The 27,273-nt window shown below is 34.5% G+C and overlaps 1 protein-coding gene and 1 pseudogene across 10 annotated transcripts in view; both read right to left on the bottom strand.

Moving 5' to 3' along the window:
* The window catches only part of LOC150094752 (RNA-binding protein 39 pseudogene), a 73,593-nt pseudogene that overhangs the window by 32,236 nt on the left and 14,084 nt on the right, over window positions 1–27,273 (bottom strand). For 5 of the 9 annotated variants that reach the window (XR_016550136.1, XR_016550138.1, XR_016550135.1 and 2 more), the window contains exon 3: window positions 10,483–10,602. The exons of 1 other annotated variant lie outside the window; for it this stretch is intronic. The product of XR_016550136.1 is annotated as an RNA-binding protein 39 pseudogene, transcript variant X3 (transcript). Of the gene's footprint in view, window positions 1–9,776; window positions 10,603–27,273 lie in introns of those variants that run through there. 3 more of the 9 variants (XR_016550137.1, XR_016550141.1, XR_016550134.1) reach the window with 2 other exon arrangements.
* On the bottom strand, window positions 14,598–14,924 carry LOC150094753 (general transcription factor II-I repeat domain-containing protein 2B-like). The gene has a single exon (XM_090411657.1). It carries the CDS (start codon window positions 14,922–14,924, stop codon window positions 14,598–14,600), a length of 327 nt encoding a protein of 108 aa, XP_090267783.1.

Genomic DNA, 27,273 nt, shown 5'->3' with positions numbered 1-27,273 from the left:
TATAGAACAATTCACATATTTGAGAAGTAAACTGACATATGACTTGGACTGTAAAAAAGAAATAAAGATCAGGATTGTAAAGGGAAGAACAAATCTGAAGGCCATGGATAGCATCTGGAAAAGTAAAGTGATCAGTCTGCAAACAAAACTAAGAGTGTTGGAAACATGCATCTTCAGCAGTGTACTGTATGGATCTGAAACGTGGGTAATAGAATGGGTACAGAAAATCACCAATGAAGAGCTCTATCAGAAGATACAACCAAAACAAAATCTAATGTAGAAGATTATAAAATGGAACCTGCAATTATTTGGACACATCTGTAGAATGAGTGAGGACTGGAAGATAAAGACATTTATATTTGGTATTTTGGATGGTTTAAACAGAAGAGGTAGACCATACAGAGAATGGATAGACGATATAAAAGACTGGTGTGGAATGGGTGTACAAAAACTGCAACACTGTGCACTGGACAAAGAAAGGTGGAAAAAGATAGTGAAACAGGCATCAGACATCAATGGGCAGTGAGCCCATGATTCGTGATGATGATGAGTTAGAATTGAAGGAAGTACAGGAAGATGGTTTAATGTTAAATCTGGTGTGAGACAAGGATGTACATTATCCCCTCTTATTCATTATCTATATGGATCACATTATGAAGGAAAGTGGTACTAAACATGATATCAGAATTGGAAATGATAATGTCAGCTCTTTGTTTTATGCGGATGATGTTATACTTCTAAATAAATCCGCTACAAGTTTGCAAGATTCCCTGACTAAATTGAATAACCATTGTAATAGATATGGTATGAAGGTCAGCATTAAAAAGATAAAGACAATGAAAATAAGTAGAATTGTTGAAAATGTCAACTGTGTTGTGAACAGGGAACCTGTGGAACAAGTAAAACATTTCAGCTACTTAGGCATGATTTTTACTGAAGATGGTAAATTAAATAAATACACAACAGAATCAACAAAGCTGGTATGGTAGGAAGTCAAGTGAATAAATTCATATGGAATAAGAGAGAAATTAGTCGGAACACTAAATTAGCTGTATACAAGACAGTGTTCAAACCAGTTTTAACTTATGGATCTGAGAGCTGGGTCAGAAGTAAAACACTTGACCAAAGACTAGATACCGCACATATGAGAGTCCTGAGAAAGATTAGAGGCGTGAAGTGATGGCATCAATGGCAATATCATATTAAAAACGAGGATATTAGGAAAGAACTTGACATTGTCATCATCCAAGAATGCAATAGCAGAGCTAATCTCAGGTGGTATGGTCACTTAAATAGAATGGGAGATGAAAGATTTGCAAAACAAGTGTTCTCTGCCAGGTTGGCAGGAAAACGATCCAGAGGAAGACCAAGATATAGGTGGATGGATACGGTACAAAGTGTCTTAGACGATAGAAATATAAGATCTGATAATGTTGGAGTCTTGACAAGTAACAGCCTGATTTGGAGGAAAATTGTAGATAGGAAGTTAGTAATGATGTAAATTTTTCATGTAGTACTATCATATCCTGTACACCCCTTGAGGGTACATGTCAGGAATTTTCAGACATCGAAATCTTTCAACATTCGGAAGTTCGTTGGCTATCCTGCGGTGAAGTTCACGAGAGTTTATATGAACTCCGAAAGGAAGCTGATTAATAAACTAATTAATAAGAAAAGCGACATGTCCCATTTCCAGGATAAGAAATGAGTAGCCAGGCTGGCATATCTCAGCGATATATTTTCTTACATATTTGAGTTGAATTAAAATTTTAAGGTCCAGATACAACAAAATTTAATGCTTGGAACAAAGTCGGATCATTCAAAAAGAAACTCAAATTCTGACTTAATATGATTGCAGAAATAAATAATGAAATGTTTCAGTCGCACTCAGATTATATTATGGAAGCAGATGATTTCTATGCACATAATTCAGTCAGATGTTGTTGTCGTTTGAAAAGTTTTATCCCGAACATGATGATCCATGGAGGCAAAATATGTGAATCCCTTTGTTGAACACAAAGAGACAGCCCTTTCCCATGAAGAAATCCTTCAACTTTTGAATTATCATTGGACAAAGGACTAGAAAGTACTTTTAATTTTATGAGTGATTCGAAATTCTGGATAAGAATGAGAAATGAATATCCAAATTTACATGAAATAGCAATGAGATTTCTTGTTTGTTTTACCACCACATATATTTGTGAAACTGTATTTTCCTCCATGATTGTGCTTATAAAGAAACAGAGAAACCACCTGCAACTTTCTGACTGTCTCCGTTTGGCTATCACTTCAATTCATCCCAGAATTAATAAGCTAATAAACAGAGAATAGCAACAAAATTCTCACTATCATAATTAAAACTTTCAAAAACTCAGTTGTAGTAAAAGTAATTAAGTTTAACTTTTTCAATAAATTTTAATTGCTGCGTTAAAATGATGTGTTTTTAAATTCTAATTATTAATTATTGTTGGAACTAGTGTTTAAAATTGGAAGATTCATACATTTTTATTTATTAAATTACATACTTTGCATATATAAATATTGGGCGTGTGTATGTGATAATACCGTATTTATTCGAATATAATTCTAATCCCCACCCCCCATAACTAAAGCTAAAAATTTGTAGGGCGAGATGTATGCTGAGATTTTCAGAAATCCAAACAGTGAAATCTTCCTTCCCATTATTCCAAGCAAAAATTAACATTCATTTACAAGACTTGAGATACATAAAGAACAATCCTACACGAATGACTAATGAGAAGTGAAAGCATACCGCGAAACAGACAGCAATGGTAAACCAGTATAGATAGAGCAGTTATGAAGACGTGCATATGATTGGTGCGGTATTAACAAAAGATCGTGTGACTCAAAGATAAAAGCAAGCCGATAATTTTTGAATTGAAATGCTAATTCTCTTCAACAACATCTGCAACTCTCCCATAACAACACTCACTATATATTTCTTAGTTTTAACACATTCACAACGGAGTGTCGTTTATGCAATCAAATGAACACTTACTTCATAAAATTGAAAAATTGGACAATAGTTTTTAGTTAGATACTGTGTTTCCAGTGCAACATATGGTTTTGCTGGAGTTTATATAGCATAGTTTCTGTGAGAGGGGACATGTGATTCATTAGTTAGCACCGTTTTTATTCCAGCTGTCTCTAATTACACTATTCGTTGAGAAATATATTACACACACACTGCACAGGTTCGCCACCACTGGTATAGGTGATATTGCATCTCCTTGTTTTAAACCTGTGGAGATGTTAAATGGTTCTGACAATATGTTTTGTGTGTTTTGATGTATACTATCGTATACTTTTTCTACAAAGACTCACAGGGGAATATATATATATATATAAGTACGATTCTGAGCTGAGAGAAAACTCATACCCATGATATGTAACCCTTGTATCTATAGAGAGTTCATTATTTGCATCACCAGTACTGTGATGAAATCCAAACCTCCCAAGGGCAACACTTCACCAAAAGAAACAGCAGCCTTAAAACACACAAAAATATTGTGATATCTACAGGAGATAAGGGTAATGCAATTACCGTAATATATTAAACAGAACTAATAAGAAAATAAACAATGTTCTAAAAGACTTCTCTACTTGTCAAGTTATAAATCAGAATCCCACTAAATAAAAAGTGTACTGTGGCATAAGAAAAATCTTATGTACTTCAAGGATGAATAAGTCACTTCCAAAAATCATGCCCATTATGGAAACAGGAACCCACCAGGGTTCCTGTTTCCATAATGCCATGTGATGTCATTTAACTCTTTCAAGAGACAAGAAAGGCAGTTGTTTTCTAGTTAAGCATCAAAGCTGATAATGAATTCATTTCATGGCTTTCTGCACAAAACACTAACGGTAAGGTTTGCTTATACCCTCATCTCAGGGCAACATAGGAAGTATAATTCATTAAGTATAGTCTCTGGGGAAAAAACCCCATTACGGCTATTATAGCCTGTTTTTGTTTAGGAGTGACCCTTATTTAAATACATTGGCTATCAATACTCAAAGGGGTATATATATTTAGGGCATTATTGGTGAGTATAGAAGGCAATTAAGGTAAAATAAAAGAGGTGGAAAAATTTTGGTATATACCTTTATTGATTCTACGAGTGGAAGACATCGTAGAATCAATAAAGGTATATACTAAAATTTTTCCACCTCTTTTATTCTACCTTAATTGCCTTCTATACTCACCAATAATGCCCTAAATATATATACCCCTTTGAGTATTGATAGCCAATGTATTTAAATAAGGGTCACTCCTAAACAAAAAACAGGCTATAATAGCCGTAATTATAATAATAATATAATTCATTTTTCACTCTTCATTGCATCATGTCTTTTTCCTGCCAAACACATCTGTTTGGTTAATCTTTCCTATCTCATTCTATTGAGGAAATCATGTCACCTTAGCTTACACAATCCTTTCTTTTCTAATATCTTCATTTTAATGATTCTGTCACTGATGCCCTCAGTTAAACTTAAATTTTTCTCAGCAAATTTATTTTACTGACCCTGTCACTACACCAGCTGTGCTAATGCCAACAATCACTTACTTCCACATTTGTTGGAAGTTTTTCCACTTGGTTATACTATAAATTAAAGATGCTAAGAAATTATATACTTGGTTTAATCCTTGATCCAAGTGTAAGCAAACAAAGTTTACACCTGAAGTATTTTCAGGACTGGGGCAACTCATATATAGAAGCTAGTGACTTCACATCACTTACCTTAGCATCTCAAAATGCAAAGCACATATCCTTCCAAACATGTATAATACTATGCATTATGGGAAGGGATGAGACCCCACTAAAGGTCAAACCGGTCTGTGTAGTGACCCTTCCTATAATGCTTAGCATTATACATGTCCGCAAGGATATGTGCTTTGCATTATGGGATACTAAAGTAAGTGACGTGAAGTCATTAGCATCTAAATACAAGTTGCCCCAGTCCTGAAAAATTTTTTAAATACATTAAAAATTGTATTTAAATAGCCTGAAACATTTTACTAATTCTCTACTAAGAATGTAGTTATTTTCCATGCCCTTCCCTATTTTCACTGCATCTTTATTACCAATTTTCATAACAAATTTAATCCAAAAAATATTCAATTTATTGAAAGTGTGCTGAAGACTTACAGTAGATTGATTTAGAAGTGTACCATTATTTGTAGGAAATAAACAGCTGACTTGAATACTTCCTATTCTGATAATAGGTTTATTGTTATACTCCTTCATAATGCGATCTATACAGATGAGGAATAAATCCAAGTACCTCTTCCTATTCTAACTGCTGAATGCCATTTGGTATTGTACAGGGAAATCCCTTAATGCAAATTCGATAGGCGCGATCTCAGTTAGTGTGATTGAGTGAAATGATACCATTTCCCACTTTACGTGAGTTATTAATCAGTTAACGTGGTTTTTTGACATTGTGCGAAATTTTACATTAAGTGAAATTTTTTGTCACCAATCTGCAGCAAGCAGAAAAGCTGGAAGTCATTAAGAGACATGAAAGGAGCGTTAATAATACAATGATTGTGATACAATCATTGTATTACCTGGGGTACAGCGAGTCAACAGTTTGACTATATTAAATAAGAGCAAAGAATATAAAGAACAAGGAAAAGTTGCTACTGCTTCTTTAAGCATGCAGATCACACGAAATAGAAGCCATTTACTGATCGAGATGGAGCGTCATCTATCACTCTGGATTGAGGATTATAACCAAAAAAGAATACCTTTTAGTACAGGGAATATTCAGGCAAAAGCTCTCTATATTTTTACCTCATTGAAAGAGACTGAATTTTAAGAGGAATGTGAAAGCTTTACTGCAAGTTTAGGATGGTTTGACTGTTTTAAAAATTGAACTGGACTGCATAATGTAAGGATAACTAGGGAATCTGCTAGTGCTGATAAAGATTCTGTGGCCAAGTTTCATGAAAAATTGCAAAGGATATTTCAGGAGGGTGATTATGACGATCAGCAAATATTCAACGTCGACGAAATTGGTCTCTTTTGGAAGCGTATGCCAACAAAAACTTTCCTAGCTAAAACTGAAGCATCCCAACCAGAATACAAAGTATCTAAAGATCATCTTATGCTCTTATTAAGAGGCAATGCAGAAGGTGACTTTAAACTCAAGCCTATGTTAGTTTATCGTGTGCGAAATCCAAGATCTAATATTTTGAAAAAATCACCACAATTGGAAAAGAACTTGGATTTAATGAACTGGATAATAAAGATGTGAGAAACTTGCTCAGATTCTGATTCACATTCAGAACAGTTAAGCAAGTATGATCTCCTTCAACTAGAAGAACAGCGTACGTATGAAGAAGATAATGAGTGAACAAGAAGAGAATATTACGACTAAGAGGCTAACTGCAAAAGAACTTGAGCTAGTTTTCAATCACATGGAGCATGCTAAGGAAATTTTGTTTGATGCTGATCCTCATGTGGAACGATGCTTAGAAGTCTGCCGAAATCTTGATAAAGCGTTCACCAGCCTCACAAATTGCATGACAAGATGAATAGGTCGAGCATGATTCAAACATCTTTACATAATTTTTTAATAATAATGTTACAACTGGGTTAGATAAAGGGAATGGATATACTATGATACTATTGGATTTTTGCTAAGGCATCTGATAAGATGCCACATGAAAGACTGTTGCATAAATAAGAGAATATGTGGTTGGATGGGTGGCTGATGGATAGGTACAAGCTTAAGTTCCACAGATTCCCCCCCCTTTTGTCCTTCCATATAATGAAATATTTCATCAGTTAATAACCTATGACACCCTTTCAGAAGTTTATAGAGCTCTGTATCATGTCACTTCTCTTTGTTAGTCTTCTATCCATCCTTTCCAGCTTGGAATGCAAGAGACTAAATTTGTGCATAGTAGTCCAGGTGTGGTTGTATCAAGGTTTTGTAAAGAGGCAAAATGACGTCCTTATCTTTACATATCAATGGTTGTTTCAACATTGCAATTATCCTTTGAGTGGTATTTGCAGTTTTTGCAATGTGAGCTTTGAACTTCAACTTCCTATCCACAATAACTCCAAGATTCTCATTAGTTTTGTATCCATAATCCCACTAATATAATATGCTGTTGGAAATCTCATCATGCCAAAGTGCATAACTTTGCACTTACACTGAAATGAGAGCCATTATCGTTTGCCCACTGTTCCAACTTACTCAAATCATTCTGTAAGCACTGTATATCAGTAGCATACCTGATTGCCGTCCCTATCTTTCCAGAGAATAATCGAACATCTGTCAGATCTTGTCAATATCATTAATGTAAAGACTAAACAACAATGGTCCAAAGACTGATCCCTAGAGTACACCACTGTTTGCGTTAAATATGGGATTCATATTCCCAAAAAACCAAAAAGTGTTTTTTTGGGAACATGAATGTGAAAATTTTGGAGGTCTCAGGTAATAATTATCTATATTATACAAAACAGTTCAGAGGTATTTGAATAGCCTTCTACTAGCTTACATGATGCATGGCAGAAGAATTTAGGTTTGAAGGGACACTTGAGAGTCAAAGTCAAATAACTGGTAGACGACCTCCTCATTGCCTTAAGGAATGTGGAAAACCGACTGGGCTTCTGACCTACTATCCAATCCTCACCTTTATGTGGAGTGCCCAGTTAGCAGGGTATCCAATGGGTACTGAATGAATGAGGATGGGCTGGCAATTTGAGAATTAGCAGTCCAAATTGTACTCTTGATGGGCTTAAACCATAAAAATATGATGGTGCAACATGATGAGATTTCATGCGAGATGGGGCTTTGCCCAATTAAACAAGATCCTAGCTGTTTTTGTCGAGGAACCAGGGGAAAGCAGTGAAGTTAGCCACTGGAACAGAATAAAGCTCAACTTCAAGAAGAAAAAAACAACACACTCAACATAAAAAGAATTGAAGATATCAATCATCAATATAAGAAGTATAAATAGAAAGGAAATCAAACTTGCAGAAGAACTGATGGAAAAATTGGAGAAATGAGCAAGGCTAATAATAATGGTATGTGCTAGATTTCTGCTCAGCATATGGACTAGTCATTACTAACACCATGTTCCAATTCTCATCCATCTCATAAGCTGTTTTCTATACACATTCCCTTGAGTTTATGTTGTAACCCCTATGTATAATCCCCTTAAAGTACAGCAGCATTATGGTATGTCCATCTCCTGCCCATTCATTTCTTTATTTCCAGCTTTCTATCAACAGTTTTCTTAATTAATCTGAATGTCAGATCTTAAATTTTGGCCTTCTACAGTACTGCTAACTGCATCAGATAATTCTGCTGACCTTTTCACTTCCCACTGTACAAGTTCAGTTCACATGGAGAGAAGACAAGAAATAAGAATAGCCTCATTAACTTAACTGTTATTGTTGATAACAATAACAGTTAAGGATACAAGGATGTACAGAGGATTTCAAATTGGAAATAACCTTCGCTTAGTTTTAAGTAGCATAAAACTGAATAGCATATTGAAAAGAACAGAATATTTTAAAAATAATTAAAATAGAGCAGCTTTTACAAGTAAACTGTAAAAACAAGAACCAAACCTCGGAGTATCAGTGGTAAACTCTGAAGAAAACACTGACTGATTCAGCTAGGTAGGCATGTGGTGAAGCTGTCTGCATGGATAGAAAAAAAAAAGGGTGCCATGGTAGAAGTTAAAGAAGTCCTGGAAAAGAACAAAGCATGCCAAAGTTCCTAGCAAATAAGTCAGCAGATGCAATAAAAGAATACAGAGAAAAATGTAAAACATCTAAGCTATCTGCAAAAGTAGCTAAACAAAAGTAATAAGACTTTGGTGAGAATATGGAAAAAAAATATCAGAAAGGTGGCAAATTGTTCGGGAGGTTATTAAAAAAGCTTAGAAATGGAGGAAAGAGTATTGTAAAAGGAATCAAAGTTGATAAAGGTAATATGAAAACCAAGGATAAGGATATTCTAAATGTCTGGAGTAATTACCTTAAAAGATTATTAAATGAAACAAGCAGTGACAGACGTGAAGTAGAAAAATTTCAAGAGAAATGTAAACCAAAGTACATTTGGAGGAAATCTGTTGATATAATATCAACTGTTAATAATAACGTAAGGCTAATCATGTAGTGCTGTCATAATAGTCTGAACACCCCCTTGAGAGTACACATCAGAAAACATGATGATGATTATTACAGGTTTCATTCTAGCCAATTGCCAATCAGAATCTAAAGGTGTACTTGCAGTCCAATTTTCAACTACTTCCTATAGGAAATGAAAGGACATTAGCAGATGCTTTCTGATGAAAAAAACCCTTGAGGTATTCTAAAGATAAACCTTTGTTCCTATTTAAGTAAACTTTCTGTGCTATTCTAATGTAAAGTTGTTCGTAACCTACAATACATAATATCTGAGACCATATACAGTAATTATACATATTTACGAAAAGAATAATCAAATAACAGAGATGATACAGCTATTAGGATATTTCACTTCCTACCTAAATCAAAATTACTTCGCTTGCCATTTAGTGGTCAGTGTTAGTCTTTAGATTGACTTATTGGATGGCGTAACACTTTAGTTAAAGCCATGTTAAAATATTCAAAAAGTGGAAGAGACTGTAAGAAGTAATACATCTTGTACTAATCTTAAAATTTCAAAATATTGTACTGTTTTATGAAGTTTTATTTTGAACCTATTAGTTTCCATGTGAAATACAATTTAAAATAAAAATCTACATGTTTTTAACTTCAACATGCAAAATGTTAAAATTTAATGTCACCAACAGTCAAAACAAACTGACCAAAAAGATTTAAAAGATTCAAAATACAGAATGGAATTAATTTTTTTCCCTTTTTTTTTTTAATTTTAAAACACAGGAGACAGAGGTCTAATTATTAAAGTCATAAACATTGAACAAAAGACAATAGCAAATATTATCAATACCTCTAATGACTAACAGAAGTTAAATGATGACCAGGGGCCTGGGATGGTCTAGACAATTAACTCGAGGGACTGATACATAACTTACTGTATATGCATCGAAATTGTAATTACCTTAATAATGAATATTTTGTGATAAAATTTAAAGGTCCTTTAAATAAATATAAAGCAGCAACTAGCTTTGTGAATCACAACTACTTTTATTTTTACCATGACAGGCATCATAAGCTGGAAACAGCTTAGGATCTCAGCTTGTTTGCTTTTTTTTTTTTATCTGACCTTGGTGTCATATTCAACTGAAAAAGCATAAATGGGAGAGAAATCAAACACAGATGTTAATTTTTGTTTGTGAATGATACAAACTGATATCCTGTTTTTATAATTAAAATGATAAACAACTGAAGTATGAATTTGGACAGTGAAAGAAAATTGTATGGCTATCTTGTCAGATGATATTCACTCTTTAATAAATATATAATGTGGTGTTATTAAGAATAGGGTTACCAACAGTCCAGGATTTTTCTGAACTGTTCAGGACTGGCATCACACATCAAGGAATTCGGATTTCCTGGAAAGTCATCCTTAAGTCCATAGTCCTGGACATTTCATCAGGTGTCCAGAAATCTAATAAAAAGTTTTCAACCCCAATTAAGATGCTGATATTTGGTTTTTATATTAAAAAAATGCTATATAATTTAAATTAGCCATTTTATAATAATTTAAAAAAAAATTGTTTTAAATGATGGTAAAATAAAATTAATATACCTTAAGACAATGAACTTACAACATTTAGTCAAGTGTTTTGAATATACTGTCTTAGATTTACGGTTAATGTATAACATACATACACAATGGTTTCAAAAGTCAAGATTTTGTCTGGCCTACTAGAGATGAACTCTCTCACTAGAGAATGATGCAATTCAGTAGAGACTAATTTGCTATGTTGATTCTAAAATCACAGTAGTCACACAAAATCCACTACATTCAAAAAATCCTAAAGTAGGTAGATCTGTTTTGATATCTAAGAGTGAAACATGATAAGAGAACCCCTGCCAACTGCATCAAACTAATGGGTTCAGGAAAACTTGCATATTATAGATGCAATGATAATTTAATGAATATGGGCTAATGGAGAAATTTATCCTCAAATCCAGTGAGTGCCTTATCTCTGAAACTAACTAGCATTTACCTCAAATATATATATATTTTTTAAATCTTCAAGCATTCCTGGATTATAAACATGACCAAATTCTACAATATGTTTTAAACTACATTTCAAGAAAATGCAACAACAGTTGCAAATCTGTTCATAAATAACCAGTCTACGTCAAGACCCTAAGTCAACTTATTTTTGATTGGGAAGGTAAATGAAATAAGGAATCTACAACACTAATTCAGCTCAAAATTTATGAAATAAATAACTAGCACATGCTGGTGGTTACTTTTATTTGGCACTTTTATGGTATATGTGAAACTAAAAACATTTACAATTTGATGTTTTCTGAGTCACTAATTAAAAGCAATGCATCCTTATAGGTTACCCAAAGTAAGTGTTTCTTATAAATATGGAAAAAAGAAAAGTCCTGTAACTACACAAATGGGATACTAAATTTGTCACAACAAGAATTACAATTCAAAATAACAAAATGTCAGTCTTCTCTCATATCCGTGCCAATATCTTTTGGTGCTGGGTTGACTAAAAGATATGTATTAGACACAAATATCTACAAGAATAAATAATAAGAACCACAGAATAAGAGATGGAGGCCCTTCATTGTTAAGATGAAAGGGGTTCCATCTCTTATTCCATTCAATCCAACCCTGCAAAGACCCATGTTCTCCAACCGGTATGTCAAGGCAATCCAAAAACCGGCAAATCAGAATGCAAGTGGATTATGAAAAAAATTACAGCCCCACTATTATTTCAGTGATTGGATGCAAGGAATGTTTGGATCCATTAAGTAGAGTGACCTAAGAAAGTGAACCATGAATAGCTGATACCACATCTTTTTTTTTTTTTTTGGTGAAGTATTAAATCTATCCAAGAATTTAAAAAAAAAAAACATTTTGATTTGAAATTTTTAGGGAGTAAACATAAAGAAATGTAATTATGAATCAATCTAAAAGTTTAAGAATAAGAGACATGCATATTATTCTACAGGGCATTTTACCAAGTTATCATCAGGTTAAACAAACTGTTTACATCAGACAAAAAGGCCTTTTTACTCTTTTCCTAATCAAATTCCAAAAATATATAAAATCATGTAAATATGTAATTATGTGTTCAAGGAAATATACTATAAGAGTGGGATTAGATGGACTTACAGCCAAGGCAATTAAGTTTAGCAAGTCCAATATATTATATCAGAATAGGGAAATGGACAATGACTTATTTGTGCCTATGGTCCCACAGAAGGTTCTAGGTAGAAGTGGAGGAATTTTTTGAGGCTTGAGAGAAAGCAACTGACAGTGAAAAAGGAAAAGTTGGTCCTTGTTGGGGATCTAAATAGCAGAGTAGGAAATGATTGTCAGATATACAAAAATATTTTGGGAAAATTTGGAGAAAAGAACAAAGCTAATAATAATGGCAAATACCTGTTGGATTTCTGCTCAGGACATGGACTGGTTATTACTAACACAATATTCAAACATAAAAATGTGCACAAATTCACATGGAGAGAAGAGGCAAGGAATAAGAAAAGTCTCATTGACTATGTTATAGTTGATAGTGATGTTTTCTCCCTGGTGCAGGATACCACATGTACAGAGAATTTGAAATCGAAAGTGATCACCATTTAGTCTTGAGCAGGATAAAATTTAATTTCATATTGAAAAGAACAATAAACAAGAAAGTGTTAAAGCAAATAAAAGTTGAGCAGCTCTCAGGTGTGCACTGTAGATTAAAATACACAAACATTATTCAAGAAAAAATGAAAGAGTTTGAGAACGGGAACCAAACCTTGGAGATTCAATGGCAAGCCCTGAAGAAAACACTGATTGATTCGGCAAGAGAGGCATGTGGTGAGGTTGTCTGCAAGGATAGAAAAATCAGAACTTCATGGTGGACACAAGAAGTGAAAGAGACAGTGAAGGAAAAGAAGAAAGCATATCAAAAATTCCTGGCAAATAAGTCAGCTTTTGCTCTTAGAGAATACAGAGACAAATGTAAGAAAGCGAAACACTGTGTAAAACTAGCTAAACAAAAGTCATGGGAGGACTTTGGCAAGAACACAGAAAATAAATATCAAGAAGGTGGTAATATATTCTGGAGGTTGTTGAAGAAGCTTAGAAATGGAGGTAAGAGTGCCATAAAAGGAATTAGAGATGATAAAGGTGACATGAAAATTAAAGAAAAAGATATCCTTGGAGAAAAATTGCTAAATGAAACAGTCGGTAACAGAGTGGTAAAAAAACTTCAACAGGCATGCAATCAGGAATACATATCCATACTAGAAGTAGAGAAAGCCTTGAAATGTGGGAAGGCTGCTGGATTAGATGATATTTGACAAGAAATGCTCAAGTATGGTAATCTTCAAGCTCTAAAATTATTGTGATCGAAACACAATAATTTTAGTTATTTATTTACTAGTAGAGGACTTCCTTGTATCCATTTTCTTAGTAAGCTCCTTAAAATTAGGTATTTAAAGTCAAGGCAGTTCTTACAAGATCGTTCAAATGTTCATCATTTTAAACAGATCTATATTTAGATTTAATAAAGTTAAGAGTCAAATATAGCGATTCACAGGCATACATGGTCCCAAAAATGGAGATCAGTTTTCTGGCACTGCCTAAGTGTTGGATACCGTTTTTCCAGAACTTGCTTTCAAAACTCAATTACGGAACATCCACTTTGCTTCACTAGCTTCAGTCCTTTGTCCTCTAGAAGTTCCAAAAGCTCCAGTTCTGCAGCTGCGACATCCATCACAATTGGTTTGGAAATAGGAAAACTGCCCTCAAGCACGTTTGTGAGGAAAGGATTTTCCAAAAAAAAAAAAAAGTGAATGTTGGCTTAAGTTCTTGAAGGTCACAAAATCGATTGCGAGTTCTTTGGCCAGATCATTTAATTTGCTAATATAAGATCATGTTTCTAATTTCTCCTTGTCAATATTTTCTTCAGACAAAGGAAGTGATTGAAAGTTTTATTTTCCAAGTCTCTCTGGAAAAGTTGCAGTTTGTTTTGGAAGCTTAGCGCGGTCTGTGCAAGATTTTTCTTTCCCTTGAAGTGAAACGTTTAACTGTAGATGCTGGAAAACATCGGTGAAAAATGCCATGTCTAACAACCACTCGAGATGAGGGAAAAATTTCTCCTTTTCTCAGACTGTTTGATTGTGTCTTAAAAAAAAAATGTTTAATACATTGCTAACTGAGAGCCACCTTACTAAGCAAAACCTGATACATCATTAGGAATCTTGTCACAATTCAACTCATCGAAAAAGCATTTCAATTGTCAGTGTGTTTTAGCACTTGAACGAATAAAATTGACAATTCTTAGAACTACTTCCATTATGTGTTCAAATTTAAAATACTTGACAACTAGATGATCCCTGTGAATAATACAATGTATTAGGAAAGCAGGATATGATTCATCATTCTCAATGAGTCTCATGAGCCTTTTAGTTTTACCTCCTGATAGCTGGAGCACCATCAGTTGCTGATCTTTCTGCACGATACAGAAACTTTGTAAGTGCAACATCGAGAGCTTCTTTGATGCCAGAGCCACATGTATCTTTCAACACTATCAAGTCCAATAGCTCTTCCTTGATGTCCAGGTCATGAGATACAAAGCAGACAAATGTAGCTAGTTCTGGTTTGTCCTGAGTATCTGTAGAATCATCCAAAGCTAGACTAAATGCAGCACAGGTTTTCAAGTTATGGTTTAAGTTATTTACGATGTCAGCACTGATAATGGAAATTCTCCTTTCATTTGTATGCCTGGAGACTGGCATCTGTTCAATCAAGTCTAAGTAGTTTATTATCCGAGTCTAAAACTGAAATTATTTGTGCAATATTCTTCTTGACAAATTCTCCTTCCGTGTATGGACGTTTCACCTGTGCAATATTAAATGCTAAAATAAAACCAGCATTGGTAGCAACATCAGTCTCTTTAGTAAACATGGACATCAATTTACTCTGATCATGGAGTTGTTCTTTCAAAGTTGAAAGTTTAGTTAACCTCAGATCAGAGCCAAGAGAAAATTCTTTACTAAAATTACTGTGATGTATGTCATCATAATGACGCTTGAGATTGCTGGCTTTGAATTGTGCAAGTGTTATTTGGCATATGGCACACATTAGTTTACTTTGTTGTTTCACAAAAAGAAACTTCTCTTCCCATTCTGGCCTAAAACTTCTGTGTTCCTCTTCATATTTATGTTTTTTATGTGACATTTCTAAGCACTTGAAAAAGAGTTCGACAATAGCAAGCACTGTCAATGGACTCCTGCAACAATATGTTGAACGATACTGATAGATGAGCACCAGAAGTGTAACTAACATGTTGTGGCAGGCAGGCATAGCTTCTGCATCCCCCACCACTCACCTTGCCATGCGAACACTCACTCCGGTACCATCGCTTCGGTCAAAGGTTGCGATCTTCTAAGTCTTACCAGAATTATTTTGGCTCCAAAAGGACACGTAATTGGCCACCCCTGATATATTACGTCAGTTACCTAAGTGGGGGAGGGACATCACCTTCTTTGAGACAGCTAACAACTTCATTTGAAAAGGCTTGTATAAGAAGGTTTCTCATATCTCAGATGAGCTCTACATTTAAATTTCCAGCCAAAGGAAATAGTTGGAGTAATGTCAGTTTTTTTAACCATGGCAGGGAAAAACCATGTTGTAAGGAAAAACGATCGAAAGAACACAGGCCTGTTGAAAGTCAGTGCTGCTGGTTATGACAGATATGACAAATAATACAAAATAAAAACTGTTAATGAAGACCATAAAGTAAAATTATTATTATTATTATTTCGGGTGACTCCAGGAGTCCTTAGACTCATCGAGGGAGGCCCTAAACATCATGTCCACACAACTATGCAATTACATTCTCACAGTATCTATCATGCCTTGTCTTGAACTCGTTCACCGTCATAGCACCCACAACAGACTCTGGCAGCTTATTCCACTCATTTACCACTCTAAAAGTAAAGAACCCAGCTCTAACACCCCTGCTAACCACACTCTTGCCCAGCTTCCATAGGTGTCCCCTAGTTCTCCCACCACCAGTCCTGATCTCAAAAATATCCTCAAAATGATTATAAACAGTTTCTAATTCACAGCAAAACACCAAATATTGGGAGATTCTGTAAGCAATGTCATAAACAAAATTTTAGTCCATGAAAATTGCACACTGGTTGATTCACAGGAGTGTCATGTCACTAAAAGCATTGTATGAGTGAATGCAGGTGTTGTATAAATGGACATTGGTCATAATTGAAGAGTGTCATATGTAGATCATCACAAAACAAAACAATGTAATGCAGGGTATTGCTGTAAATTCAATGGCTATGCTTAAATTCAAAGCAGCAGCTAAAATTATGTTCTCCAACTCATTGCAATCAAACTAAGGTCTTATTTTAATTCTGGGCAGCCTTAAAAAGCTGTGAAACTGGGTTATCACAGCCATTATATAACAAAGTTCAACAATGAACCAAGTTTGATATCTCAATGTAATGTTCACTTTCAATTTTAAGCCTATTTTATATGTGGCAGTTCTGTTAGAAAAATGTTGATACTAGTTTACTTAAATAAAGAGCCAACAGGCTTCACTTTGGCGATGTAACATTAGTTTGCCCTAGTTTTGAACTATGTGCTTTAGCTTATGCTACAATCTGCCGGAACTTTTATAGTTTACTATATTCGGCATGAAATTCTTTGATTCCCTTATTCGGCTTTGAAATAAATAATGTGGGATTTAATATTCCCTTAATTTAAATAATGTAACATCACTGAAGTGAAGCCTATTGGCTCTTTATTTAAGTAATTTATGGGTGCACCTTTTTGACAACTGGTATAGCAAAGTATATAAGTTCTTTTTGCTCTAACCTCAGTATTACCTAGGTCTACCTTCCACCATAATGTATAAAATCATACATCTCCTAGGAGTTGTGTTTTACATTATGGGGAATACTAAGAATAGAACTTTACCCACCTTTGCTACGAGTTGCCCTAGTGTTGAGCTATGTGCTTTAGCTTATGCTACAATCTGCCAAAAACTTTTATAGTTTACTATATTTGGCATGAAACTCTTTGATTCTGATCGTTGAGTTTCTTATTTGGCTTTGAAATAATGTGGGATTTAATATCCCTTTAATTTAAATAATGCTGATACTAGTTTTTTTTTCTTTCTACTTTATAATTTAATCCTGATGATATATACCACAGAGCACAAGAAACTGGCTGAATAAACAGTTTTTTTTTTTTTTTATTGTCTTTTCTCTTTGTGGTTCATACTGGATATTATAAGAGATTTAAAACTTTTCTGGTATAGCAGCAAAATTGTTGAAAGTGATCACTTTTCACCATTAGACATTATAGGACAGAGATAGATGAAAATCTCATCATGTTATTTCCCAAGATCCACACACAAAGAAAAACGTACAATGCTACATCTTCATACGATTTTGTTCATACAAAATACACTTCAAAAGTGGACAAACCCAAATTATCAATTACCTCCTGCAGTGAAAAATTATAGATTGTTCCCACTAATCACAGAGATATTAGTTACAAATCAATTTCAGATATCATGCAACATGCAAAAATTATCAGTTATGAAATTTGTGAAGCTGAAAAAATCTACAACCTAATTACCCTGGCAAAGATAACGTATCATTAATGCTGTTGATATTTTCACAAAAAAAAAAAAAAAAAAAAAAAAATTGAAAGACACCAATGGGTTATGTAAATAAAAACACAACATGGAGTAAAATGTTATACAATCCTAAGACTATCCAAAAATGAATACCATGTTATCCCCCAAGATTCAGACATAAAAAAAAATGCAATGCTATATCTTCAGTTTATACGAAACACACTTCAGAATTGCACAAATACAAATTATCAATTACTTCCTACAGTGAAAAATTGCAAGAGTGTGCTGAAAAGTTGTGATAATCACCATGAAAGAATTAAGGTAGAACCTCAATTGAGGTGTTTATCAAAACATTTCAGCCCCTCCTGCCCTCGCAGAAATTGTCCCCACTAAAAAAAAAAAAAGGAACAATGGGAAAAAATTAAGGTAACATCATTAAAAATTTCACACTAAAAATCAAATCAAGTGCCTTGTTCAAGATGACTAAATAAAGTCACCCACTACTATATCATGAACAACTCATCTGTCTTCTCTGATCTTTTGCAAGAAAAATACTCAATAATCTAGATATAGATTATTATACTAAAAAACTTGTGCTCCAGAAACACCCATCTTGTATCACCTATACAAGATGTCATATGCTGATCTGAGAGATAATTCAAAAAAGTGGGAAAATGATATATTATTACTTTAGTTTTTTTCATGTAGCTAAATCCGAAGATCCAGGTTCAAATCCCAATGTATACATGCCTGCAATCATCTTCAGGTGGTAATGAATTTCATTCTCCAGCGTGAAGACACCAGAGTTTCTGCATTATCGGATCTTTAGTTCATATGCAGATAACAAATTAATAACGTAACTTATTTTAAAATGAATCCATTGGCTGGATTCATTTTAAAATATTTGTTAAAAACTGACATAACTGAGATAAAGGAAACTAAACATGGGATATATTTAGAAAAAATTATAAGAAATTATAGCTTCTGAAACTTTTGTGGATAAGAAACATATTAGAATTAATATACAATATATACAACATGGAGATTGTTGAAAAATTTCCATGTTGAAGAAAAAAAAATTTTTTTTTTAATCCAAGAAAACTTGAAAGGAGGTTGAGAAAAATTGCAAAAGAGAAACTCCATTTGGCCTGAACCCAGCTTGAAGTTTTTCTTCAAGCTGGGTTCAGGCCAAATAGAGGTGGTCAGGATCAGATTTTCACCTTATGGCAAATAGTTAAGAAATCATGAGAATGAATATGACAAGGATCTGTACTTAAGCTTTGTAAATCTGGAAAAGGCAGATGACAAGGAGCCCAGAGAAAAGCTTTTCAAAACAGTGCAATTATATGGGGGTAAATGGAGCATTATACAGAGCAATACACAGTCTTAGATTTAAGTTGTAAGTCAGCAGTTACAGCAGAAGGAATACAGGAAGATGGTTTGATGTAAAATCAGCGGTAAGCCAAGGACACACATTATCTCCAGTGTTATTCATCATCTATATGGATCACTTTATGAAAGAAAGGAGCATTAATTAGGTCTGAATCTGAGATGTCAAATTTTCTTTGTTTTATATAGATAATGTTGTACTTCTAAACATATCTAGTACAAGACTCCAGGATTCTCTAAGTGAATTGAATAATAGCTGTAACAAATATGGCATGAAACTTGGCAATAAATTTGAGAACAGAAAACAGAGTAAGTAGCCTGGGGAGTCAGTCGAATAAATTTATATGGAATAAGAGAGAAATTAGCGAAAGCACCAAACTAGCAATATACAAGACTATATACAATATTAGCAATATACAATATTCAAACCAGTTTTAAGTCATGGATCTGAGTGTTGGGCTAGAAACAAAGCAATCAATCAAAGACTAGAGACCACAGATATAAGGGTTCTGAGAAAAATTAGGGGAGCGAACAGATGGAATCAATGGCAGAATCATATTAAAAATGAATTTTGCTTCATCAAAAGCTGGCCGAGCACCTCCATAGCTCAGTCAGCATAGATGAAGCCCTTTGATCAGAAAAGCCTGGGTTCGATTCTCGTCGGTGACATGAGGAACCTTTATCTGGTCTCTTTTGACAAAGGTGAGTTATCCAGCCTCATACAAGGGTACGGTTTTTTTTTTTTTTTCCACCTGAAAACTCAGGTTTTTCTCTCCCCCCCTCCCAAGAAACAGACAAACTGGCCCCTGTGAACACATATGGATTACAGTCATGAATGCATCGCAGCCATATGCTGGTCCTGAGCCCAGATAAAATGGGGGGGGAAGCAATGGTGAACTACCCTCTAAAAATCTCACCAGGAATACGTTGTTGGCAATGCCTACAAAGTAACCTAAGGTCAGAAACGACTGAAAGGGAAAAAACCAGCCAACCAAAGCTGGCCGAGTAGATAGCATACCCACTCTTCAACAGATAGTGGGTTCAGATCCCAGTGTGGTCATGAATGCTAATAAATGCCTGATGGACATGTTTATATAGCTTCTTGAGTTTATAAGGCTTGTCTTTTTTATTACAAAGAAAACAAAATAATAATAAAAAACCTAACACATACAGATCTTTGTCAATGGAATTTACATGACAGACCATGAACCTCATGAGTAACATTATTGATCTATTTCAAAAAGTTCCTCACTAGTGATACTGCTGGCTTGCTTGCTGTAAACCCACCTATAATTTTTAGTTCTCTCCAGAAGAAGCATAAAATAATGCACACAAAACTAGTCAAAGATTAAAAAAAAAGCAATTTTCTTCACCCACTGGCCTCAAAGTGAAAATCATATTGTATGTTAATTCTAACTATAAGAGGTTATTCAAGTTATATAACTGCAGGAAAGGAGTAGTTACAGTGTTCAACACTATATATGAATTTAGTGTTGAATTCCCACCTCCATGTTATTTCTTACTAAAAGGTATAATTCCATTTTACTTCCTCCTGTGTTTTTACTTCCTTCTAATCTGCTACCATAGCTGAAATCTTCCATAATACTTGCATTGCACTCATTAAGCTAATTTGCAGATGCATGCCATCTGTATCTTCCTAAATTAAGAAATACTTTTGCTCAGGCCACTGCTGATACTGAGAGCAAGAAAAGGCTTTTGAAAAGAATATAACATCTTGCCAGCCTGGTTGGATGAGTGGTTAGCGTATCTGCTCTTTAGCCAAAAGGTTGCAGGTTCGATTCCTGCCATGGGCATGGATGTTTGTGATGATCTGTGGAAATACTAGTGGTGGTGGTGGGCAGTAGATGGCATTGGTGTAGTTGCGGTTAGTTGTTGGCAGATTGAGTGGTGGAGACAGAGAGTTGTAGAATAAGTGCTCTCCCTCGACAAGTCTTTGGACTCCCTGGAGGTGTCATGTAATAATAATACGTCAATATGCAGCACAAAATGAGGTAACAGCAGAATGTATGGATGGTGTTTGGAAAAAGCTACTCAAAATATATGTTCATGCATTCAGATGATTCAAGACAGAGAGAGTTGGAGAGAAAACAGTACTGCTAGCTAAAAGGTTAGAAATTGACAGTGAATATGTAAAGTATTTGTTGGATGCTGTAGAAGAAAGAAGAGCTCTCAAATGAAAACCTTATAGAATTAGAAGTACAGAAAATTGCAGAAGAAAAAAAAAAGGGGGAGGGGAACAGAACAAGAAGAGGAAGTAGAGGCCCCAAAAGACAGTGCAGTGAAAAAATTGCCTGAGGATCCCAACATGGAGAGATTTAGCAAAGTAGAAGAATGATACAAGCAACAATTGTTTGCTACAGAGAAATTTATGCAAAAAAAAAAATTTATGCAAAGTAAGCTGGATGTAAGGTACAAATTTTTAAACCAAGCTACTCCTGCTGTCAATATCATCATCACATGAGCCAAGACCCTTTGCAAGTTATGTTAGGTGTTACTAATTAACTAGTTGCTTCCATTGCCTCTTCTAATGACTTGTCCAATTAATAAAGCACTATCACATTATGTATTTCCATCTGGCTAATTTTCTGGTAAGTGCTCAGGAGCACTGTCCATGTTTCATTATGTTACAATACAATATACAAAAATTTTGTTAATTTGTACACTATATTATTTCACTATAAACAAAGATTAAAATTTGTTAAAAATATAATAAAACAGATCTACACGTTTTCAGGCATGTTAACTGTGGTTCACTTAAAGATTTCTCACTTCGGTGGAATCATTTGAACATAACCCAGTAGTAAATCAAGGACTGACTGTATTTGAGGTTAAGCTAGTAGTTAGAACTGAATGAGGCATAGAAAGACAGTTTGATGTTATATCAGGTGTAAGACAAGGCTGCACATTATCTCCAATGTTATTCATCATCAGAGTGAATCTCATTATGAAGGAACATAAATATCAAAATCAATATCATATCAACTTATTCTTTATTTTATGCAGATAATGTTGTACTTTTAAATAAATAAATGAAGATATATGATAGAAGCATTTGTTGGATGCTGTGGAAGAAGAGCTCTCAAAAAAGCTTTACAAAGCTAAAAGTTGTTGCAGCAGCAGAAGAGAAATTCCATTTTCAGATCAAATGGAATTCAACTATGAAAACAGGCAGGAACATTGAAATCTTCAACTATATCGCCAGCTCATCAAACCACTTGCTTACTGAAGAATACTTTGACGAGCAAAGACAAGCAAGTTATTGTTCCTCTGTATCGAGCCCTGATAAGACCCCATCTTGACTACTGTGCCCAGATCTGGGCATCAGGGTTTCTTCTTGATGGGGATGAGATGGAGAGGATCCAGAGGCGAGTGACCAAGATGATAGCAGGTCTATGGAATGAACCTTATGAGAACAGGTTGAAGATTTGTGGGTTGCAGAAATTGGTTGAAAGGCAGAAAAGGGGTGATATGATTGAGACATTCAAATTACTGAAGGGTTTCTATAAGATTAATTCAGAGGATATTTTTCAGAACAGGACTGGTGGTGGGAGGACTAGGGGGCCATCCATGGAAACTGGGCAAGAGTGTGGTGAGAAAGGGTGTTAGAACTAGGTTTTTTTACTTGGAGAGTGGTGAATGAGTGGAATAAGCTGCCAAAGTCTGTTGTGGGTGCCATGACTGTGAATGAGTTCAAGGCAAAGTATGATAGATACTGTGTGGATGTTGAATAGTTGTTCTTGACATGATGTTTAGGGCCTTCCTCAATGAATCTAAGGACTCCATGGAGTTGCCAGTAATAATAATAATCTCCTGAATGGGAACTTATAGAACAAGTAAAGCACTTCAGCTATTTCAGCACAAATTTTTTAGTGAAAAGCAATAATATGAATTTGCTAAATTTTTTTAGCAAATTCATGTGGAAACAACAGAATTAGCAAAACTGGTAGGAAGTGAAGTGAAATTACTACCTAGAATAAGAGAGAGAGAGAGACATCAGTCAAAAGACTATTATTATTATTGTAATATAAGGTATAGTTGTAGAGTAGGTGTCCTCCCTCAATGAGTCTTGGACTCATCGAGGGAGGACACCTACTCTACAACTCTCCATCTCCACCACTCAACCTCATCCACCAACTGCATCATCTACACCAACGCCATCTACTATCCACCGCTACCACCACTTTCACAGACAATCACAAACATCCATGCCCACAGCAGGATTCGAACCTACAGCCTTTTTGGCTGAAGAAAGGATACGCTAACCACTCGGCCAACCAGACCAGCAAACTAGCTATTTACAAGATGGGATTGAAATCAATGTTAACCTATGGATTTCAGAGCTGAGTTTGAAATAAGACACTTCACCAAAAACAGGAAACCACATATGAGTTCTGAGAAATATTAGGGGGAGTGAACATATGGCATCAATGGCAGAAACATGTTAAAACTAAGATATTTAGGAAAAAGAGATTTGACATTGTTAGCATTCAGGAATGTGTGTGATCAGAGACAACCCCAGGTGGTATGTCCACTAAAACAGAATGGGAGAGGAAAGGTAAGCAAAACAACTGTTTTTGTGGTAGGATGGTAGGAAAGTGACCAAGAGGAAAACCACAATCAGTAGATTGATACAATAAGAAGCTTTAGAAGACTGAAATATAAGATTCAATGACAATGAAGTGTTCACAGATAACAGATTAAATTTGGAGGAAAAAGTATTGAAAGGAAATTAGTAATGGTGTAAACTTTTCACGTAGCAGTAGTATCATAATATCCTGCACCCCCCCCCCATCACCACTCAAAGATACATATCAGGAATTTGATAATGATAACATAATAAACAAATGTGGGTTACAGAGCCTTATAATACATTGCTCAAACGATATTTTAATGAACTCTAGAAAAATACATTTAAACATTATAAAAAGTGTATTATAAACTACGACTAACGCACTTTTTTTGATATTAGTTTTTCCCAAGAGCCGCTGTATGTTAACATGATTTTCAATGATTTTTCTTTTTTTTTTTTTTCTATTATACACAAATTATGCATTTGTTTTTCAATTGTCTATAAACTTGTTTTATTATAAGAAAAAACTGGATTATCTTGGGCAGGAAGGGAAAATCACTTCTAAAAATATTGTATCAGATGGAAAAGGGAGATCAGAACCAGCATTTTTATTGAATGCTGACTAACTGGTCAAAGGATAACATGCAAGTTTTGTTCAAAAAGAACTTAATTAATGCAAGAAAATTAATTTCACATGATGCCAATTATTACTAATTACGTTATGTTACTCTTAAAACAAAAAATGTTGCAATGATAAGGACAAGAAAATTGTTAAAATAGCTAATACTGATCAGTATGTTATTTTCGACCACAAAATTAATTTAACGAGATAACTGAACTGGGATTTATTATTGATCGGAATTTGATACAACTAGTTTCGCCACGTTAACTAGTGGCATCATCTGGGTTTTTGATGAACATGCAAATATAAACTTAAAACAACAAGCTTTGATTATGAATCAATACATAACTGAAAAAATACCGAATGCATAAGAACCGTTACACAATATAAATATGTGAAGCATGGATGCTAGCACACGGTCAGTCATTGTTCATCAGGTATGCCCTATAGTTAGCTGCAAATTAAACTCTGATGTGTTGAGAGATCTTATAAGTGATTTCCAAATGTTACATAGGATAATCCCTTGGTTTCTGTTCAGGGTACCTTGTGAGCGGATTACAACTAACTTCTTTTATGTTACGGGAAATGTAGTTATTTTCTATGTATGGCATAGAACGTCTATCCCATTCATTTTAGAAATTATGGACTTTACAACCGTGTTATAAATAACTATTTTAATTTCCCGATGTTTCGACCTTCATATTAAGGTCATCATCTCGAGTATATACAAGGACAAGCTGAGTTACATTTCACACAGTATGCTAAAGAGACAATGATTTGATCAACTGTTATTCTAATGGCATGACCTCTAGTGAAAATATAATAATAAAAAAAACAGATAAAATTAAAAAATTAATTATTTAGAAACTACACCAAAGCTAAATTCTATTTAAGATAACATAAGAGAAACATTCTTTCATACAGTAACAATGATGTCCTAATTTAACATGACAATTGTTATATTAGATTTAAAATTCTGGATTTACTACAGTCCTGTTTATAGTTAACTCTTAGGGAGAAAGGTTCCATGGGTAGAATATGTGCCTTCCATATGCTTGGGATTTTTAGATCATCATTATTGTTCAGATTAGGGTGGTTGATAAGAATCTCACAGGCTTCCTTACATTTACGTTCATATCATGTTTTGGTGTGACGTAAACAACTGGTGCTAAAAGACATGGTATGAAGTAAATTTAAGGAAGCCAGTGAGATTCTTATCAACCACCCTAATCTGAACAATAATGATGGTCTAAAAATCCCAAGCATATGGAAGGCACATGTTCTATCCAAAGAACCTTTCTCCATAAGAGTTAACTATAAACAGGACTGTAGATAATCCAGAATTTTAAATCTAATATAACAACTGTCATGTTAAATTAGGATATCATTGTTACTGTAAGAAAAAAAAGTCTCTAAAGAGATTACTTTAGTAGTTCCTTGGCAGTAAGGAATGATGGCAGATTCAACTGCAGTCGCAAATGATGTGTCGCCAAGTCCTCTGACATTTAAGAACTCCGTTATAAGTAATATAATAAGGGACTTTGTGGCATGCAGTACTTGCAGCATGTATGCATCTCGGGAGTTCTGTTCTGATATGTGGCTGGTGAGAGAGGGGGGAGAGTGCATGTGTGCACGAAATGCAGGCAATAGGAGGAAATATATGAAATAGATATATCAATAACTGACCTAGTTGCTCCAGGAATGGAAAATGAATATCGGAAGACGAGTAGTGTGATAGGGGAGAATGAAGAAAAAAAAAATATGAAAGAGAAAATAATAGTCGATAGTGTGAAAGGCGTGAGTGACGGTGAAAGTTTGGAAGATGGTTTTTTTGGGAGAGTGAATTTCGATTTAGAATGACTGACTTGCAGAGGGAGATAGATGGGCTGAAAGAGGTGGTGGAATGTCTTATGAATGAGATGAGGAGAATGGAAGAGATAAATGCAAGGCAAATCAGTGTAGTAGAGAGGGAGAGTTTTGAGAAGGAGAGGAGAGAATGGAAACAGAAGGAGAGAGGGAATGCTAGAAGAGGAGAGAGGGAATGAAAATGCTAGAAGAGGAGAGAGGGAATGAGAATGCTAGAAGAGGAGAGAGAGAGATATGGGAATGCAAGAAGAGGAGTGTAGCAGAGTTATATGATTTTCTAGCATCCATAAACTTGTTTCACCATAAAATCAAGTTCACCTTGGAACTTGAGAATGAAGGAAAATTACCTTTTCTGAACATTTCTCTCAATGTGCACCGTAAGCCAATCTACATAGATTGTTACCTATATATCTCCTCGTTACACCATATTTCACAGAAATTGAGCATTGTACATATGCTGAAAAACAGGGCGATCTCTCTTATAAGAGATGAAAGAATATTAACAGAAGAATTAGATTTCATTCTCCAAATATTAACCAGTAATGGATAGTCTAAAAAAAATAACAAAGTTTATATTTGTATGTTCATCAAAAATCCAGATGAAGCCACTAATTAACATGACAAAACTAGTTGGTTACTAGTTGTATCAAATTCCAACCAATAAAACCCAGTTCAGTTATCTTATTAAATAGCTAATACCAATAAATAGAATGAACTGCCAGCTTAAATGTAGCTAACATAATTAGTTTGTGCTAAGTTTCTGAAATGCAAGTATGACTAACATGCTTTCCTCCATTGCATTAATTACATCCTAACCTAGAAATCTGCATGTCGGGAAGGAAAAGAATGTTGTTCAGCTTACAAGCACATATGCATATCTCAAAATGGTGGAATAGAAAAAGGTATTTATTTTTTATCCAACTGTAAAATAAAATAATTATTTTAGGATAATCAGATGCAAAATACTAAAGCAACTTCAACCATTAGGAATAATGAAATATGATTTTGATA

This window comes from Typopeltis vanoorti, chromosome 21, assembly GCF_054136105.1.
Source record: "Typopeltis vanoorti isolate ZY-2024b chromosome 21, IOZ_Tvanoo_1.0, whole genome shotgun sequence".
NCBI classification, from domain to species: domain Eukaryota; kingdom Metazoa; phylum Arthropoda; class Arachnida; order Uropygi; family Thelyphonidae; genus Typopeltis; species Typopeltis vanoorti.
This window is presented reverse-complemented; position numbering and strand designations above follow the sequence as displayed.

Excerpts from the sequence above, each read along its gene's own strand:
- LOC150094753 (XM_090411657.1), bottom strand. The coding sequence starts at position 14,924 with ATGCCAGTCTCCAGGCATACAAATGAAAGGAGAATTTCCATTATCAGT.